The following is an 18,400-nucleotide window of genomic DNA, read 5'->3' on the forward strand; positions in this document are numbered from 1 at the left end:
CTGTAATAACCAGTGTATGACATGTATTGCAAATGCGCTACAACCACGTGCTGTATTATATGTAATGTACTGAATAAAGTAAGATGACATTACGTACATATTAACGTAGCTACAAGAAGACATTCAGGATGCCTCAAGACACTCATCTCACTAGTCAGCATACCACAAGCTCATTCTTTACGGTCTCAACAGGAAGTTAGTCATTCGTTTCTGTGAGACGTTTTGTCTTCACCTCCCAACGTGATTTACAGCGCTTGGCAGAGCTTAAAATAATTAACAGAATGGCTCTTATCTTTTATCTGTGACTTGTATGCGATTATCTGCCATGGAAACTGTCACCCTTACCCTCCAATAAAAAAACAGCACAGTCCATGCACAAACGCATGGTTGAAAACTCGCACAAGGAGAAGCTGTGAATCAGTGGGACTTCGTTCGTTTTTAATTGCGCATAACATGCACTTGAATCACATTCCTTGGAACAGCCTGCATCCTAAAACTTCTATTGTTGCACCATCAGAGTAAACACAGTCACAGTAGCTTTCTCATCAACCAGTGTAAAACTCTTGCTTGCAGTAGATCTGTGGATGGATCTGTGCCATCTCCCAGTCTAAGCACCAACCCAGGGTAAAGCAAAGATTGCTTTGGGCTTAAATCTGGCTGTGCATAAAGCTGCTATTGAGCTGTTCCACTATGACATGGTTTACATGGGAAACCTCTGTCAGCTGTTTTCCTTTCTTCCTCCAACTTCTCCCTTGAGCACTGCCATTTCAAAAACTAAAACTAAAACTCCTCTTAAAGGAAATTGTTTATTTCCAGCCTGGGTTTCAGACAAAGCAGCTCCACAAGAATCCGCAAAATTCTTACTTGGAAAGAGATCTTATTTATACCAGATTGTGGGTACATAATCAGCTAGGAAATAAATTCAAAATAATAAATGTTCAAAATAAAGTTTCCATTCCTCATGCCAGATTGTGTTATTGTAGCTCGGTGCCCTAAGACAAGCAAAATCTAATTAAGGCTGTACTGAAGGAGAAAAAAAACAAATAAAAATGTTTTTCAAAAGCAATTGCCAGTAAAAACAAAGACCCTCATAAAACAATGCTGCTTCTAATAACATGTATTATAATGTAATGTGTTGCCAATATACAGGATAGATAGATAAAGACTATTCTTACTAAATAAATCTATACAAAGACTAAGTCAAAATTGCCCAGTGGAGTGGTTTGTCTGATGTTGGAGGTCTAGGGCACGAATGAATGAGCGAATCCAGGCTGAAGGCTGACAACTAACCAAACGTGAGTAGAGAAGACCCAATGTTTGCTTTTGCATCTAGATGGTGATTGTGGACGATATGATTTATTTAGAATATGACAAGTTGTCCTTTAATCTCCACCTTCACCTACAGCCATGTTTGAGGTTTTTGGGGGGTTCCTGATGCTGTGAGAACAAGTTTAAGGTTTAAAACAAGTTTGAGAAATAAACGCACACACATAAATCCTAAAAGAAAGTGACATTATTTGACATTTATTTTGATGAACAGATTTGACACATCTATATGACTATCCCTGATAAAGGCAAATAAAAAAAGATGAAACCCTTGGGGAGAAAAACCCCAAGGCTGCCCACCATGTTCTGTGCACTCTGTCCCTCCTTGAAACCTCACTTTAGAGGCTCCCAAGTGGGGAAAAGATAACTGTTGAGGGGAAATAAAGACAATGGCTTTAGAGTTGACTTAAAATAAATTAAGGAAGATGGTCATGGCATTAGCAGTAAACCAATGAAAAAGTTATACCTGTAAGGGAGTGTATTAGTCTGTGTATGTATGAGGTAATCGTCATGTATTTAGTCCGAAGACCATTTGAAATCGTCTTTATCGTACATCACTACCTGTGTGTCATAGGCCCTTAGGACAATGCTAAAAGCCTCCCAAATAAATTCAAAATTGAATATAAATCTGTTTGCTCCTGTTATGTTGCATTATTTGCCAGAAAAGGAATATCTGCATCAGTTTATGGATTGTTGCAGATATTCCTGTATCAGAGTAACTGGGTACAATATCCACTTCATAATGTGAGAACTTACACATTCCGTAGAAAAGAAAAAAAAAACAATCAAACATATCCAGAGCTCATCTGCAACACTGATTTCTACAGTGACCATGTCTTGATAGAAGTCTTAATGCAAAACACAATGCTTAAAATACAAGTTTTTTCTCTTGGTAAAGCCCATAAAAATATCTGAAATGTAACAAAATGTGGCATTGTGTCCCAAATCATGGGCCTGAGCCAGTCATGCAGAAATTCAATTCAAGTGACAGATTTTCGCTTAATAACAAACTAGTTTTGTTTACAATAATAACGCTCTAACTCCAATGTATAAGAGGTCTATAACATTAGCACAGTGTGTTAAGAACATGATAGTAAAATTAAAAAGTTGAAACTATCAAAGACAGAACACTGTAACAAAAAATAGAAGTACCCCTCAAAAAAGGCTGCCACCAAGGAAGACGATTCCCCTTTTTTTGGGCACCATATTATCATTTCTAATTCAAGCAAGGCTTCAGTCGAGCTATTTCACTAAAGTGCAGCAGACACAGAGTGACCCATAACAGTGATGCAAACCGAACATGCCAGGCTGAGGCAGTGACCAAGGAAGCCAAATGGACTACTGTTGACATCAGAGAGGGGATTTTCCAGTCCATGAACTCCAATAAAGAGAAAGAGATCCCTGCCGAATGCCTGTTTATTCAGAAGTGCCAGTTCACCTCCAAACAGTTTCTTCAGGAGCGACTGCGGTCCTCTTGCGTGCCAACTAACATTTTACTGTACAGTTTCTGCTGCTCTTCTTTAAATGTATCTTTTACCTTTCCACGCTTTAATCCCCCGTCCCTACAAAAAAAGTTTGAAATGACAAAGCAATGACATGCAGCCCAAATATACTGCATTACAAAATTTACATTTATGGCACTGCAGTAGACTCACAAGTGTACATCTAGAAACCCGTGACTGTGTGGGCTCAGCCTTTTACAATACAAATGTACAAATACGAATGACCTACAATCTGTACTGTATTTTCTTTTTTTTTTAAACTATTTGAAAATAGCTGGAGCTGTGTCTAAGCCTCTAGAGAAAGAACAAACCTGATATATTCTGCTATTGCTGGTCTTGTAAGTTCTGAGGGGCAATGACTTCCCTTCTTATTTAATAAGCTGCACCACTTTGGAAATTCTGTCAATGTTAATAACTGCAGTGACTTAAAAACAAAAACAAAACATGGTATCTCTATGGGAAACAAGATACTGTATGCTACTAGCATTTAGAAGCTTCAGTCCAGGCTAATTAAGACCAGTAAAATCTCTCATTAGGTACAAACTCAGGTGACATGTTCATGGTGCGCAGTTGTCATAGCATAGAAAGCACAAGTGGAACAAAACACATTAATGAATGCTCCGAACTGTTAAGATACCAGTGCTAATAGGCTAGTGAATATGGTCTTTGTTACATAATCTTTACTAAAGGGTTTGATTAAACGTGTGCCTTAGCTGCATGGCATGTCAAAATGAGTGGGTGTTATCTTACCACAAGAGGTCCACCAGTCCCCCTTGCCTAGCTATGGCTGCCTTTACACGGTTAGCAAACTGTACAGCATCCTCTCCCTCCTGTTGGAAAAGATTTTCGTAAAAACAAAACCATAATTAATATGGTGGACATAAATAATAATGTCTCATGAATGAAACAGAGATGATCTGCAAATATTGGAGTTTCAGGTCAAGTTTTAAATAACTGTCTAATTTGTGGTTATATGCAGTTTTCTTTGTTATAGTAGGTACTATAGGTGTCAGGCCAAATGAAACTCACGCCACTCCATTTATTACATGAGCTGAAATTCACCTTACTTTGTAGCTGAATGTTAAAACAAAAAAGGCAACCCACAATACTTTGTCACTCCATGCCACTGACTAACACGCACACACACACAAACAATAAAGATGTGGGCAATACCAAGTACCCCTCTCAATTTAATAGCTTGTAGATCCACCTTTAGCAGCAATAACTTGAAATAAACATTTTCTCTATGACTGTCTCAATCTTTCACACCCTTGTGGAGGAATTTTGACAGCTTGACAGTGTGTATGAGGTGTTTCTACTGAAATTCTATGTTTGGTCTTTGTCAAACATGGCACTAGGCATAAAGGTCAAACAACTCCACTTTGTTCTGATCTGCCCATAGGACATTGTTCCAGAAGGCTTGTGGTTTCTTCAGAATCAGTTTTGTGAACCTCAGTCGTGTTTTTGTGCTCTTTTTAGACAGAAGAGGCTTTCTCTTGGTAACACTTCCCAACAAACCTAAATTGTTCAGTCTCTTTCCAACTGTGCCATCATGGACTTTAACACTAAACATGCTCAATGAAGCCTGTAGACTGTGAGAAGACTTGTTTTAGTCTAAGCATGGCACAGTCTGACCTTGGGGTGATTGTGCTGGGATGTTGACTCCTGGGAAAATTAGCAACTACCTTGAATGCTTTCCACTTGTGAATAATATTTCTCACTGTTGAATGGTAAAGTCTAAATTGTTTGGAAATTGATTTATGATGGGCAGCAATTGCTTTACCAAGATCATTGCCTACGTTTTTTTCCTCCTAACAGTGTGTTAACACACAGCTGTAAAAGAAAAAAAAAAAGAAAAAAGATAAAGCCCCAATCTGTAACATTTATCATCAATCTAACCACTTAAAAAATATTTTTTTAAGGTACACTCTGCAGACAGAGAGCAATATCAAACTGGATAGAAGAATAGAAGACAGTTGGAAACCTGGCATTCTTGCAACTAAACCAAGCCATCTAGCTGGTTTGCTCTGTTTTGTGTTGTTGTATTTGCTTGAACATTCTAACAGGCCACTGAAGGTGATAATATGTCCTTGCATTAGTTGCTGTATGAGGTGAGTGGTGTTGTTTAGTTTGTCACCAAAGTTTAATTTTATGTCATGGTAATGCAAGTGTGGTCAGGTTATTTTGTTCAGATAGGTGTCATATTTCTGTTTGTGGAAACTTTGACTGCTGCAATAGAAGAAAACTGTTTAATATTTACTTTAAGATATAACTTTGTTGTAACATTGCAGAGTTTTGTTTGTGGTTAGCGAACACATTACCCCATACAAAATTGTTATAGAAACCTGGGATTACATCATGTCACCCTAGTGATGCCTTAATGTTCCTCTTCGATATGGCAGCAACAAATAAAATAAAATAACTTAAGCAGTCATTAAAACCCTGTAAATATTAACTTAAATGTCCTCTCCAGCTTGTTAACAAATGCAGACCTGCCAACCTTGAAAAAGTCTTACAGTACCATCGTATTTTGGGGAAAAAAAATATATATTAGCACCCAAAGACAGGCATAAAACACAGTAGCCTATTTCTTTTATACTTCCTCATTTATTAATATAAAAAATGGAAACTCAAACCAAGTGTGTACCTAAAAATAAAAGGCACCAATGGCTCAGTAAGGCCGGTGCACCCCAACTTCCCCAACTAGATGTCAAAGTGTCCCTGGGGAAGACACTGAACCCCAAAGTAATCCGTAAGAGCAGCCCTGCAGTCTGCTAAATGACTAATTGTAATTGTATTTGCATATCTCAGCTCTGGTCCCCAAGCCAAGTAAAACGGGAATGTTCCCTCAAGAAGGTCAACTTAACAAGTCGACTAATGATATGCTGAGATTAACTGAGCTTACGGGACACCTGAAAAAGGAAAAAAAAGCATGTACCTAAAAAGGCCATTTGGCCTTCATTTCAGACTTTTTCTGGGGAAACGGGCCCCTTCTCTGGCAATCAATCAGATAATAAAGATAAAACCACTAGCAACTTTATTGTCATATAACAATAAAGTTGTTTGTGTTCCCACAGCCGTGCACCTTAACAGCAGATTGGATTTTGCCAGAGGTTCCTTTTTTGTATTACATCAGATCAAATTGACCTGTTTTACCATGTTGACTATAAGTCTTGCTGCCTAGCCTATGAAAAAGGAGAAAATTATGTCTAATTTCTGTTCATTATTCAGAACAGAGTCTCTAATGGGTCCATTTATTGCTGTTATCTATGTTCTTGCATACTGAGGAATAGCATGACCAGCACTTGCAGAACTTCGTCATATGGTCGGGAAGAGCCAGGTGCAAACCTGGTTGGTGGGCAGCCACTCTACCAAATGTGCCACTGCCGACCATAAAGCCACTGCTGGCCATTAAAAGTGAAAACAAATCTTTACTGGCTTCTTAAGCCGTTCACCGTCTTAACTAAACTATCATAATAAAAAACAGTGAACTGCTGCATTTAAACGTAAACCCTATATATTAAATTATTTGTTAATAACTAAAAATGAGGTTGAGATGAATTAGCTCAACTAGCTCCACTAATATATTGCTTTTCTCATTCAAAGAAAAACAAATCTCAAGCCTTAAGGTTAATCATTTTCTCTCACCTCTCTAGACATGGGAGGAAGGTACCACACACTGCAGACAATGGCCCAGCTGCTCATCATGCGTAACAAGTAGTTGACCATGCCAAACTTGCTGCTATTCCAGAAAGCATCTCCAAATCTGGGATCATACTGTGAATCGATCACACCAAAATTTAAACATTTTTATAAACAGTGACGGTTAAATTATGATGCTGCAAAATATAAAAAATAAATTAAAAGAAGACACACCTTAATGGCTACAGGGTAGACTGTAGCACCAATCTCAAAACTGCCCTTTTTAAACATCATAACTGATGTGTTGTTAATGCATGTACCTGAAAGAGTTTAAAGTATTTATTAAAAATAAACACAGACTTATGGAGCCATTTAACTGAACAACTATAGTGGTTAATGAAATCTTCATATGTATACCAGACAAATGAAGAAGCTCACCTTCTGGGAAAATGAGAATGGGCAGTTTAGATTTATCTTCCACATGGTCACTCAGTCTGCAAATGAAGAAGATTCACGGTTATATGTGAAAATAGATTCCTATAGGGAAACTTCCAGGCCTTTAATTTAGGGTGTAAATATACATTAATGCTTAAAACTTCCCTCCGACTTCTCTGCTTCTAGCTGAAAAACACCTCCAGATGACATCACCAGAGGAGTTAGGAGTTAATTAGAAGTTCAGATGATGTCATCTGGGGAAGCTCTGAAAAAGCAGGTTGACCGTGATTACAAACTCCATAGTGTAAGCAAGATGACTTAATCTGAACTAAAAGTTCCTGCAAGTGATGTCATCTGGAGGCATTTTCAGCTAGAAATTAAGAGATATTTTATTGTAGAGAAGTCAGAGGGAACTTTAATGGCATTCATTTAAATGTAGTAGTCAGACTAGACACAAAAGAAGCAAGTTCGAAATCTGTGAAAATGATTCACCTAAACTTTTTATTTTGCAAAAGCTCCAAATAACAGGAAGAGGGAAAAGCTGTGAAATAAAGTACAATCCCAATTTGAACCCCAATAGTACGGTGCCACATTGCATTCACCAGAAGAAAAAACATACACAGACCTTATCTCGTAATTACGAGAAATGGATCTCTTAATTACGAGGAACAGATCTTGTTACAGAACTACGGATCTCATAATCTAATATTTGCGAGTGATGTTTCTCGTCATTACAAGATACGGAATCTTGTATTTATGAGTTATGTTTCTCGCAATTATGAGATATGGGACCTAAGGATCTCATAAATATAAGAATGTTTCCTTAGTTCTGTAATGGTTTCCAATACTTCCAAAACACTATAGTAAAACACAACTGTCAAGAAATAATTCAGCAGTTTTAGCTTTTCTAAATTTCAACAACTAGGCTGTAAACGGAGCCTTGCCTCGACTATAAAGCGAGATTAAATTTGCAGCCGACAGTGTGACTCTTCGTATCTATAGCAACACACTTCCTGTTTCCTGTAGAAGTTGGTCCCACAAGTGAAGTCTTTAACTTTTAATGTGACATTCTCTAAAAATCTATGTCGAAAATAAAACACAGAAATTGATCTTTAAGATCACATTCATTAAATCTTAAATTAGGTTATCCTAAACCATGAAGCCATTGTCATCTCTCAAGTAGCGACAAATTTTCTTTTCTACGCATCGATATCTGGATCTTTAAAAATTATTAAAACATTGAAAGTTAAAAGTTAAAATAGAACATAAACAACATATAGGATGTCGAAACTGAGAAAATTTACCATTTTATGGTAAATATGAGCTCATTTAGAATTTGATAGCAGCAACACATCTGAAAGATGGAAGAGGGGGAACAAAAGGCTGGAAAAGTAATTGCCACAAATCAAAAACAAATGGAGGAGCACTTGATAACTAACCAGGTTAATTGGCAACAGGTCAGTAACGTGACTGGGTATAAAAGGAGCATTTCAGAGAGGCAGAGCCTCTCAAATAAAGAGATGGGCAGAGGTTCACCAATCGGTGACAAACTGCATCTAAAAATTGTGGAACAATTTCAGAAAAATGTTCCCCAATGTAAAATTGTGAAGACGTTGAATAATGTCACCATGTTCATGGCTTCGCAGAAGAGGAGTCCAGGTGCTGAATTGGCCTGCCTGCAGTCCAGACCTTTCACCAATAAAAAACATTTGGCGCATGACAATACAAAAAAATTCCAGCCACAAAAGCCCTGTACTGTTGAGCAGCTAGAATCCTGCATCAGATAAGAATGGGACAACGATTGGTCTCCTCACTTCCTAGATGTTTACAGACAGTTGTTAAATGAAGGAGAGATGCTACACAATGGTAAACATTACCCTGTTCCAATTTTTCTGATATGTGTTGCTGCCATCAAATTCAAAATGAGCTAATATTTTCCATTAAATGGTAAAATATCTCAGTGACAACGTTTATGTTCTATAAATATTGGTTGATGAGATTTGCAAATCATTGCATTCTGCTTTTATTTCCGTTTTACAGATCTTTACATAACTTTCTTGGAATTTGGGTTGTAATATAACAACTATGAAATTAAAACAAAAATGTTGTAATGTTACCTTTTGGCCACTAGATGCCTGTCTTTGACTTCGGAACGTTCAAACCAAATGTGTGGGCAGGCTTTTACCATAGATCTTTGAATGACCCCCATCAAGCCACCGTGAATTTGGCCAACCTGACAAAACACATGCAAATAGTAACACATAAAAAGCAAAAGTAACCAGTGTGAGTGGTTTGGTAGCGTCCTGTGAGGCAGAAGTATACTTACCATAGCATAACAGCCATCACTGGCCAGGATGATGACATCAATGGGAGAAGTGTGGTTGGCAACACAGATGCCTCCATTTTTGGGTTTATTCTCACTGCACAAGTGATGAGAAGAAGAGTGTTTATCACTATATCGTGATTAGACATAATGGAGAATTTATTATCAAGAATTCAAACTATATTCAGTAGTAGACAGTTTCAAAAAATGTTCTCGCAAAACCTGGCTATAAAGAAAGCAATGCAATGAGAAATCAGAAAACTGTGTGTATGTTTTGTTCACCGTCTTTCTTAGTCTTCCTGGGACAAAGCAACCCATAGGGTCTATGTTTTAACCTACAGAGCATGCAGGACTTGTACTAAATAAAAACAAATACCTAAGATAAAGTTACAATCTGTGAAAGGTTCACTTCCTATGTCACTTGTATATTTTTAGTCTACAGAGAAATACTTGAAGCAACAAGCCAAGTCTTTATGGTGATGAAAATTGAGAAAGAAATGAGTTTTAGTTTCACCCATGAATACTCATCTATATCAATGTGTTTTCAAAATTAATTACAAGACTTAAGATATAGGAAAGTCAGTTAAGACGCAACTGCAGTTGACACTATACCCCACCAGCTGTTAAATATTTCAGCTTAGGAGGAAATACACAATGCACCAGTTCCTCTTGAACATCCTGTTGTATGTGCCAATAAAACCTTAGTTGCCTGTTTTATGTTCCTCTTAGCTTCTTACTCTGCCATTTTTAAATGTTAACTTTACTTAGACTTTGCACAAGTGCATAATCCTCTAGCTATTCAGCAGTGACACACGCAAATATAATAAAAAGTACAGTATAAAAATTCAGCAGCTCTAAGCATTATATTAAAAAAATTTCTGCAGCCTGGTTGATGGTACCCTAGCTTTCAATGTAAGAATACATTACTGACTAGAGTTTTGTGCTTCTAGGCTCATAAGGACTGGTGCAGAGAACTGAATGAAAGATGCATGTAGACAGTGTAACTCTAATCGCAGAGCACCGTTCCATTCATACTCAACACTCCGATTTGGGTGGTAACATTTCAACTGCTAAAACACCCTAGTGTCTGAGCTCCAAAGATAACTCCTCAGTCATTATATAACGGACCCTTCTCATGTCAGTAGAGGGTCTTGCAGTAAATTATGTTTGAGTATGAAAATCCCCATTTGAATAACATAAGCAGCATTTGAATAGGTTGAGATTTTATCTCTCTGGGTTCAATATAATGATAACTTTAACTTTTACTCAGCTGCATGCTCCTGTCTGCAACCTTTTGTTTGGAGAAAGCTGATTAGAAACCTGGTTATGCATGTATACATTGCAAAGACATCAAGGTTTTCTGACAAAAATCTACCTGGGAAAATAAGGTTTTCCCAAATACCCAAACCCAATTTTGGAAACCAGATTCCCTGTTTACATGACACTTAAGAAATCAGCTTTGCTGACCTGGTTACTTATTAGGAACCTGTATTCTAATCCAAAATGATCTTATGTGAACTGTAAACACTTTTTTGCTGCTACTGTGTAAAAAGTCTGCTGTTGTATCTTTAACTTAAAAAATACTGGGAATAGGTTTGTAGACAATAGAACATGTCCTTTTACCTGTCATGATAGGTTATGATAGCTGTCAGAGCTCTAACACATATTCTGTAGCACATCAAATGGACTTTTTCACTCAGGAAGTTTTTCATCCTGCAAGAAGCAAACAACAGCATGATTTGTGTGTCAACATAGTAAACCAAAGGTGACAGTGTACAAAGAGCTGAGCTGATACTTTTGATAAACGGATAGCTTATTGTCAGGCTTACTTTCCATTCGGCAGCAGCCCAACAACAGAGGTGAGGAACACAAGGAGGCTTACACCAGTGACGGCAAGGGTTACCCTGTTGAACAGAGAGACAATCAGGTTAGACATAAACCTTTGCCAGGGAAACTTAGAACAAAGCACTTACGTAAAACTCAAAAACCAGGGGTTCCAAGTTTTACTTTAGCACGTTTTCAGCAAATTTCTTCATTTACTGCCAATTAAATGTAAGAACTTAATTCTTAGTGATAAACTTGTTCTCCTGTACCGTACAGCAATAAGTAAAGATCTAGTGGTCAACCGATTAATAGGGCTAGTTTTTAATCACTTTTTGTAAGCACTTGTAATCAATCAAAGTCTATGCACACGTGACCGATTACTAAAAACTTTCACGCCTGCAGCTCAAACAGAGCATTGCGAACATTTATGCGACTGAAAATTAGAGCGTGTCAAATTATTGTAGCGCATCAGTGTCAGTAACTCAACCGAATGCATTTTATTGGCACTTAGGGAGACCAGTGCGTGAGATTAGTGGGCCTGATAGTTCTTGCTGCAGTCTCTCCACTCTGTCCAGTCTCTGTGATCGAGAGCAGAAGGGAGCAGCTCAGAGTGGAGAGGAGGAAGGACAGGAGCCCAGGTGAGGGGAGACCAGTAACTTTAGTTTACGACTGTAAGCATAACCGCAGCGAGTAAATTATTTATCACATGACAGGAGAGAGAGAGCAGGGCAGAAGATTAGTGACAGTGACCCCAACCCATTGATTACTTATATGGTTATTTTAATGTTTAATCAAAGTGAAACAGATGTTTTAGATAAGTTATATGAGCAGTTCAACTGCTGAATGCTCATTTGGGAAGATGCTGCTGTTGAAGTGTACTGATTTTTTTATTTCGATATTCTTGTTGCTGCTCTATAAAGAGAGATATTTTTAAAATGACAAATTAATTCTAATAATTCTGGTTAATACTTAATAATTCTGAATTAATTTAGTTTGCTAATTGCAAACTTTTTTGGTTGGAATTAGCAGATTTGACAATTCACAGATTTGAAATAATTCACACATTTTCAATATTTATAAAATGTTAATTTAAGTTGAGCATATTTGTCTCTCATTTGCTAATATTAAAGTGTACTTTTTTATGATGCAAAACAAAATCAGCCATTAGATTCCCTATTATCGAAAAATCTGTATCAGTACCCATATGGGTTAACCACTATGAAGATCATCATCATCCAGAAGAGCTTGGTTTTGGTTATCAAATAAAAGCATCACACTCTCCTTTATTTCCTACAGTCACTGATGATAAAATCCTGAACCTGCAGGAAAGGATATTAGGCAATTGCTAAGCTGGCCAGCAGGTTGACTTAATCTGGATGAACCAATAAGGGTTTGAAGGTGCTGAATAAACTGGCCGAGGATTAGAAAAACATTAGAGAGGTTCATGCAAGTGATTAGCTAGACCAACATTCTACTGAAAAAGTACTGAATGTGAGCATCTATTGGATGTGAGACTATGTTGGTGTCAGTCTATGATATGGTGGCCTGATTCATCTTTTAACTGGCAGCTGGAAATGAGCCAGCAAGGCTCCTGAGTCCCTGTGCAAACGCTGAATGAGGATCTCCCTCTTTTACTCCATACATGTCAACATTTACTTTACTTTGGTGTTGTGGAAAATATTTCAAACTTGATGCAGTGTCGTCACAATTATGATGATTCACAATATACACATGCATCATGCTTACAGCTGTTTTATCATTATCAAATTATTTAGTTATGCAACAAGTTTCCTGTGCTCATTGTGCAGTGAATCACACTAGGTTGGCATGCTACTGAAATATGGTAACTATGGGTTTCACCTACTTTTAGTTGTTCTGATTCTGAAATGCAGCCTGGATGTTATATACTATGACAGGTTTTCAAAAACAATCCAATATTATTGTTGATGCACTATTTATTTTGTAGTGCTCTGTAAAAAAAGAAAATTTCCCAAAGAGCCACAGGTGTTTGTGGGCTTAATGTCATGGCTCCACAAAAGAGGAGAGTCCATGAATGAGACGATAAATCAGTGAGTTCATAAATGTGTGGATGAGTTCATACAGATGCTGAAAAATAAATGGTTTCAACTTAAAACAGCTTTTGTTATAGCGGGTGGAAATGTGTTTTTTAGTATGGAAAGAAATCTTGTGGAACACAGCGATGGAAATTCTTAACTTGGTGCATTGAGTTGCTGATGGCGATGGAAAAAAGGCTAGGTTGAACCTAATGAAATGACTTCAGCTTTCTATATTTAGTTTGTTCAAACCCATTTTATGTAAATTAGAATGGAAAATAACACTTGTTTCCTTAGCGACTATATGGAAGATAAAAACAACATCCCAAAGATGTGAACATTTTGGCTGCATAAATGCGTTACCTCAGTGACAGATCAATGACCAACTTGAGGTGTACCACACCACTAATCTAATGCATGCTTGCAACTTCTTTAACTATGTTCTGTGGCTCATTTGGCTTTGTGCTTTAAACAATTACAGTACCAGGCCTGAAACATCCACAATGAATAGTTGGTACAGTTTTGACTACTGCAAATTGATTCACCTGTAGCCCAGTTTCAGTGTCATTACACATTATTCAAAGGGTTACTGTGGGAATTTCCATGTTGAAAGCACAAATAATACCTAAGAGGTAGCAGTAAACCATAGCGGATTAGCAGACCCAGCCCCCATAAGATGGTCAGCCTCAGACTGATGTAGTGGAAGTTGTAATTGCTGCGGGTCAACAGATTCCAGGACTCCAATTCCTCAGCAGAGAACCGCTTGGTCACCTCATCATCCATGATGCTCTCTGCTCCTCGCCGAGCAAAATAGAAGATGTCAGACATCTCAAACTCAGACGCTGAGTCTAGGTCTCTGTTGCTACCACTTCGGCGGATCTCCTTTATCTCCTCCTCCAAGGAGGTGGGCTCCCTGGCAATAATAGCTAGAGCAATCGAGAAAAACAGGATGTCACCAACACTTGCCTCTAAAACAAATACATCTACGCCTTGAATATGCACACATGCAGTTAAACAAACAGAAAGCACATCTTACCATTTGAGTAAGGTTTGTACAGGAGGTGATTCTTTTCCTTTGCTCCTCTCTCTATCCTAAGTGTGGCCCACTAGAAACAAAGGTTAAGAAAAAAAGGTGTAAAAAAAAAAAATCAAGAGTGGCCCAAAATGCATGGTATTAAGCATGGTCATGTTCTTTCTTTCACAGGTTAAAGATGTGCTCATTAAGTTTGTTTACAGTCAGAAACCGTCAGTAAAGATAAGATGCTACACAGACAACATGCAAAATGTGTCTGTAGTAATGAGCTATCAATGTAAGCTAACATTTTATGTCTGAATTTCATCATTTGAACAAACAACACCAGAAGTTCCTTTTTTGATCTGAATTGCAATTGCTAGCTGCTTATTTTTTCCATTGGAGCTGTATACCTATTCCAAGTGTGGTTGTAAAAATGTAGGGGATAAAACATCTTTAGAAACGGAAATAAACCTACATCAAAAAACAAGAAAGGCTTATCAAAGACTACAGCTCTTTTCTTGTAAAATAATACATCCTATCATGATACTGTCAAAAACACACAGTTAATGTCCACTGAGATGCAGGAAAAGGACAGTGATCTAACTGAAAAAAAAGGAGGGAAAGAAATGATGAACCAGGAGATGCTAGATGTGATAACTCAGACTGCACTTCATACCACAGCAAGTGGTACATCCAAGGTTTGTAAGTCAAGGACAGCAATGAAAAAGAAAAAATGCATTAAATTAGGTCTTATGCGTTTGTGTTTACACAGTTTAGGTCAGAAATACTGAAATTAGTCAGTGGCACACACAATAAAGTCTAACTGAGCAGTACAGTGGCTTTTATGGCATTCATTATGCAGAGAGAAAACAAAATGATCCCTCTAAATTACAATGACAGCAGTGATGTGTTCATTTGACTGAAGTATTTGAGTAATTATGACTAGCACAGAACAGACACACGCATTCCTATCCCATCTAGCATTCCTTTTGCTTCACTTTACGGCTACATTTAAATCATGCCATGACAAGTTTTATTACGGAGTCGTGATACTACAGTGCAGCATGAGTCTCTTCATGAAGAGAATTCAAAGCTGCTCCTTCTAAGATGTTTGTAACAAAATAAAGCAGGCCCGTCTTGCTAGCTAATGCGGCTCCAGAGATGCATGTAAGGAAGGATTTTCTATATGTATAACTATTCTCACACCTGTTTAGGAAAGCGTTGAGGTGAACAAGAATCTCTAATTTTGGTCTTACTGATGACTGTGTGGCTAACAGTAATGCTAGCTTTTTGACTTACAAAAACAGAAAAATAAATAGACTGTAGCTCTTATATTGAATTAAATCCACAGAGTTTGTACACCAATTCATCCCCACTACAAACTTTTTTTAAACAAGGCTGTAATAGAGACATATGCAAATAATTCATTCTAGAAAACACTGCTTCATTTACACAGTCACTCCAATTAACAGTGTGTACTGCATGTGCATCCATGGTTGCGGCTGGAATCCTAACCTTCAAAATGTCTCCCACAGGTCTTTTTATTTCAGAGATACAAAATTATCAAAGCTTTACTAGTGAAAATACACTGGATACTGAAGAAGAGATACTGTTTTAAGTATGTGGAGACAAATAGGAGACTTTTAAGTGGTAAAATTCTAACACCTTGATCAATCAACTGTTATAGCTTTTTATTTGTAGGAAAGTGAAAACTTAAAAATCAGTCCCCAAGCAATATCCCAGGTTGCCTGAGCCACGTTAAGAGACAACAGTGACTTACAAGGTCTATACCACTGTTTACGCTGGTTATATAAGGGGAAGAATAGCTATGCCTCTGTGTTGTTAATCTGCGTCAGACACTTAATATAATTGTTATATGGCATAAAGTCTGCACATGACCACTACCCCGTGTTATTCCTGTGAGGAATGTTATTTTAAACATTTTCATAATTGCAGTTCTGCACCAATCATGCATAATTATGAGCACATGTGCAATTTAGTGCAATCAAATACACTGTGATAAATTCTACTTTTACAGGTTGTAATTTCTCAGTTTTTAGGCTGAAACAGTCAGAAAGGTGATAATTCTACTATGGGTTTGTTATTTAGGTTAAAGTGGGTAGTGGAGTCGTACTGGAGCGCATTAGAAGTTCTATTGTTTTGACCACTGAAAGCCAAATACAGGCAGTTACTTTCCAGGAGCAAAAAAAAAAAGTGCCAGTTTCACTTTTTTTTGTTGAATCACAGAATATCTGGCAGGAGCATACATACTTACTTTAACTGGGAACTTTATAAGCATAGTAACACTTAGATAACAACTTTATCTAATAACTATAATTTTATGTTGTGTGTGTGTGTGTGTACACACTGTTTCAATTGTATCTTCATATCACATCACCTTAAACTAAAGTTCTTTCCTATGTCAACAATTAAAAAGAAAGAACCTCAATTGTGAAGCTTTGGAACAAGCACGTACCTCAAATAGTTTTAACAGTGTTTTCATGTAAAGCCGTCGGATGCCAAAGGACACCCCAAAGATGGCAGGCACAATGATGAAGACCAAAAGCAGGGTGACCCACACTGTGAAGGAGATCCCCAGGAGGATACACACCAAGTTGTCAAAAGGGTTAAAGAACAGCTCCATCTTGGAGTTGCCAAATGACGAATCTGTTAAATATTTCAAATCGGAGGGCAGAGCAGATGGCAGAGGAGATGCAGCTCATAAACTCCTGGCCCAATTTGGCCCTAATCATTTGTCAGAAGAAGTCTTCATTAAGATAGAGATAGCTCTTCTCCTCACACTGAATCAACAAAAGTACAAGTGGCCATCTTGATATTGCACTCTTGGGCTATTTTTAAGAATTTCATTATTTTCACAATAAATCTGAATCTGAAAGAGTCCAGGAGAAGGAAGGCTTCAAAGTAGATGCACAAAAATATCAGCGTGTGCTTGCTGCAGATGTCCTTTGCTATTGGAGCAAATCCTCCCGCTGGTGAAACACGTGTAAACAATGGAATGAAAACAAGTGTGAACAGCAGGTGGTTCCTCTGTCTGCTGAGATGTGAAGCTCAAAGTCACACAGACCTGCAAAAAATACAGAATATAGAAATTGTCAGTATGATCTGTGTCATAATAATGTCTTATTTGGAATGAGTGGATATGGTTTAACGTTAATTTAAAGTTAAACGCCATGGTCTGGCTGAAACACATTTCATCAATTTGGAGGGGAAATGTTGATTCATGGTTAAATAATCCCTTTTCATCTAACGTCTCTGTTATCAAGAACGATGCGGAGATAAAGTTGGAGGCCCTCCGTCATCAGCCCCCCCCCCCGATGATGTAGCAGCACGGCTAACGAGAACCTCCATCGCCAATAAAGCCACACTGGGTTAGCTTGGCTCTTCATTACCCAACTACAGTTAACCGGCGCTTTCTATTATCTTTTCACGTCCTCACAACCACTACAAGGGCAATTCATTACGAGCAAGACTTAAGCTAGAGCCGGGTGGCGAGACTGGAGACCCCCTGGACGATTTCAAGTCTAACTAGTGCTAAAGTTAGTTTGTGGCCTCTGAGCTAACTGTGAGCTAAAATTCTGCTTCCCGTCGTGCTCCGCCTCGTTCAGCTAGCTCGCTCGCTGCTCTCCTCCCGAGGACCATCCGGGAGTAAGATTACAAGAAATGCTGAGCCAACCTTTTTGTTACAAGCTTAGATTCGGTGCAGCAACGTGCTCTCTCGGCGGTTACAACACTCACCAGCAGTTTGAATTCATCCACTCAACAGTCAACGTACCTTCAGTCACACTGTGTCGATCGCCGGCACATCACGCTTTCACTGGTCCATCACTCGCCTTTGTCTGGCGGACTGTAACATTAGCCAAACTCCACCCGCCGGCGGACAAGAGCAGACGACGGGCGGATCGTTGCTGGCCACGGTAAACTCAGTTCTGGTCCCACCCCGTGTGGTCCAAATATGGTACTGCAGTTCAAAATATCACCACATACTAAAGCGCTTAAACACAGACCCACTTTTAACGTGAACTTTGATCTTCATTTTTTTTATTAATTACTGGACGTTTTGCCGTAATTACCATAACCAGCATTGTTTTTAATACATTTTCTTAGTAGTGTATTTTTACATTTAGACTTTAAGCAAAATGGAGATAAATCTGCGAAGAAACTTTAATTGAGCAAAATATGTTTTTAGGCCAAGTATTAACCAGTACTAAAGTTATGGCTAATCGTTGTACATTCAAATGGAAGAAAAATAAAACTTCAA

At 38.0% G+C, this 18,400-nt stretch overlaps 1 protein-coding gene across 2 annotated transcripts; it reads right to left on the reverse strand.

Moving 5' to 3' along the window:
- Positions 1-1,503: 1,503 nt before the first annotated feature.
- Positions 1,504-18,078, reverse strand: gpat4 (glycerol-3-phosphate acyltransferase 4). Of its 2 annotated transcripts, none has more exons than XM_067521055.1 (13): positions 17,915-18,078; positions 16,598-17,206; positions 14,143-14,212; positions 13,732-14,032; positions 11,058-11,132; positions 10,852-10,941; positions 9,232-9,325; positions 9,023-9,138; positions 6,909-6,964; positions 6,705-6,790; positions 6,477-6,605; positions 3,579-3,658; positions 1,504-2,888 (listed from the first exon to the last, which is right to left on the reverse strand). In XM_067521055.1, exons 2-13 carry the CDS (start codon positions 16,763-16,765, stop codon positions 2,780-2,782), a joined length of 1,374 nt encoding a protein of 457 aa, XP_067377156.1. In that variant the 5' UTR covers positions 16,766-17,206; positions 17,915-18,078; the 3' UTR covers positions 1,504-2,779. The 2 variants fall into 2 exon arrangements, with proteins under 2 accessions (XP_067377156.1, XP_067377158.1); XM_067521057.1 differs by having other exon boundaries at positions 17,878-18,078.
- Between the last annotated feature and the right edge of the window lie 322 nt (positions 18,079-18,400).

This window comes from Channa argus, chromosome 11 (genome assembly GCF_033026475.1).
Source record: "Channa argus isolate prfri chromosome 11, Channa argus male v1.0, whole genome shotgun sequence".
Lineage (NCBI taxonomy): Eukaryota > Metazoa > Chordata > Actinopteri > Anabantiformes > Channidae > Channa > Channa argus.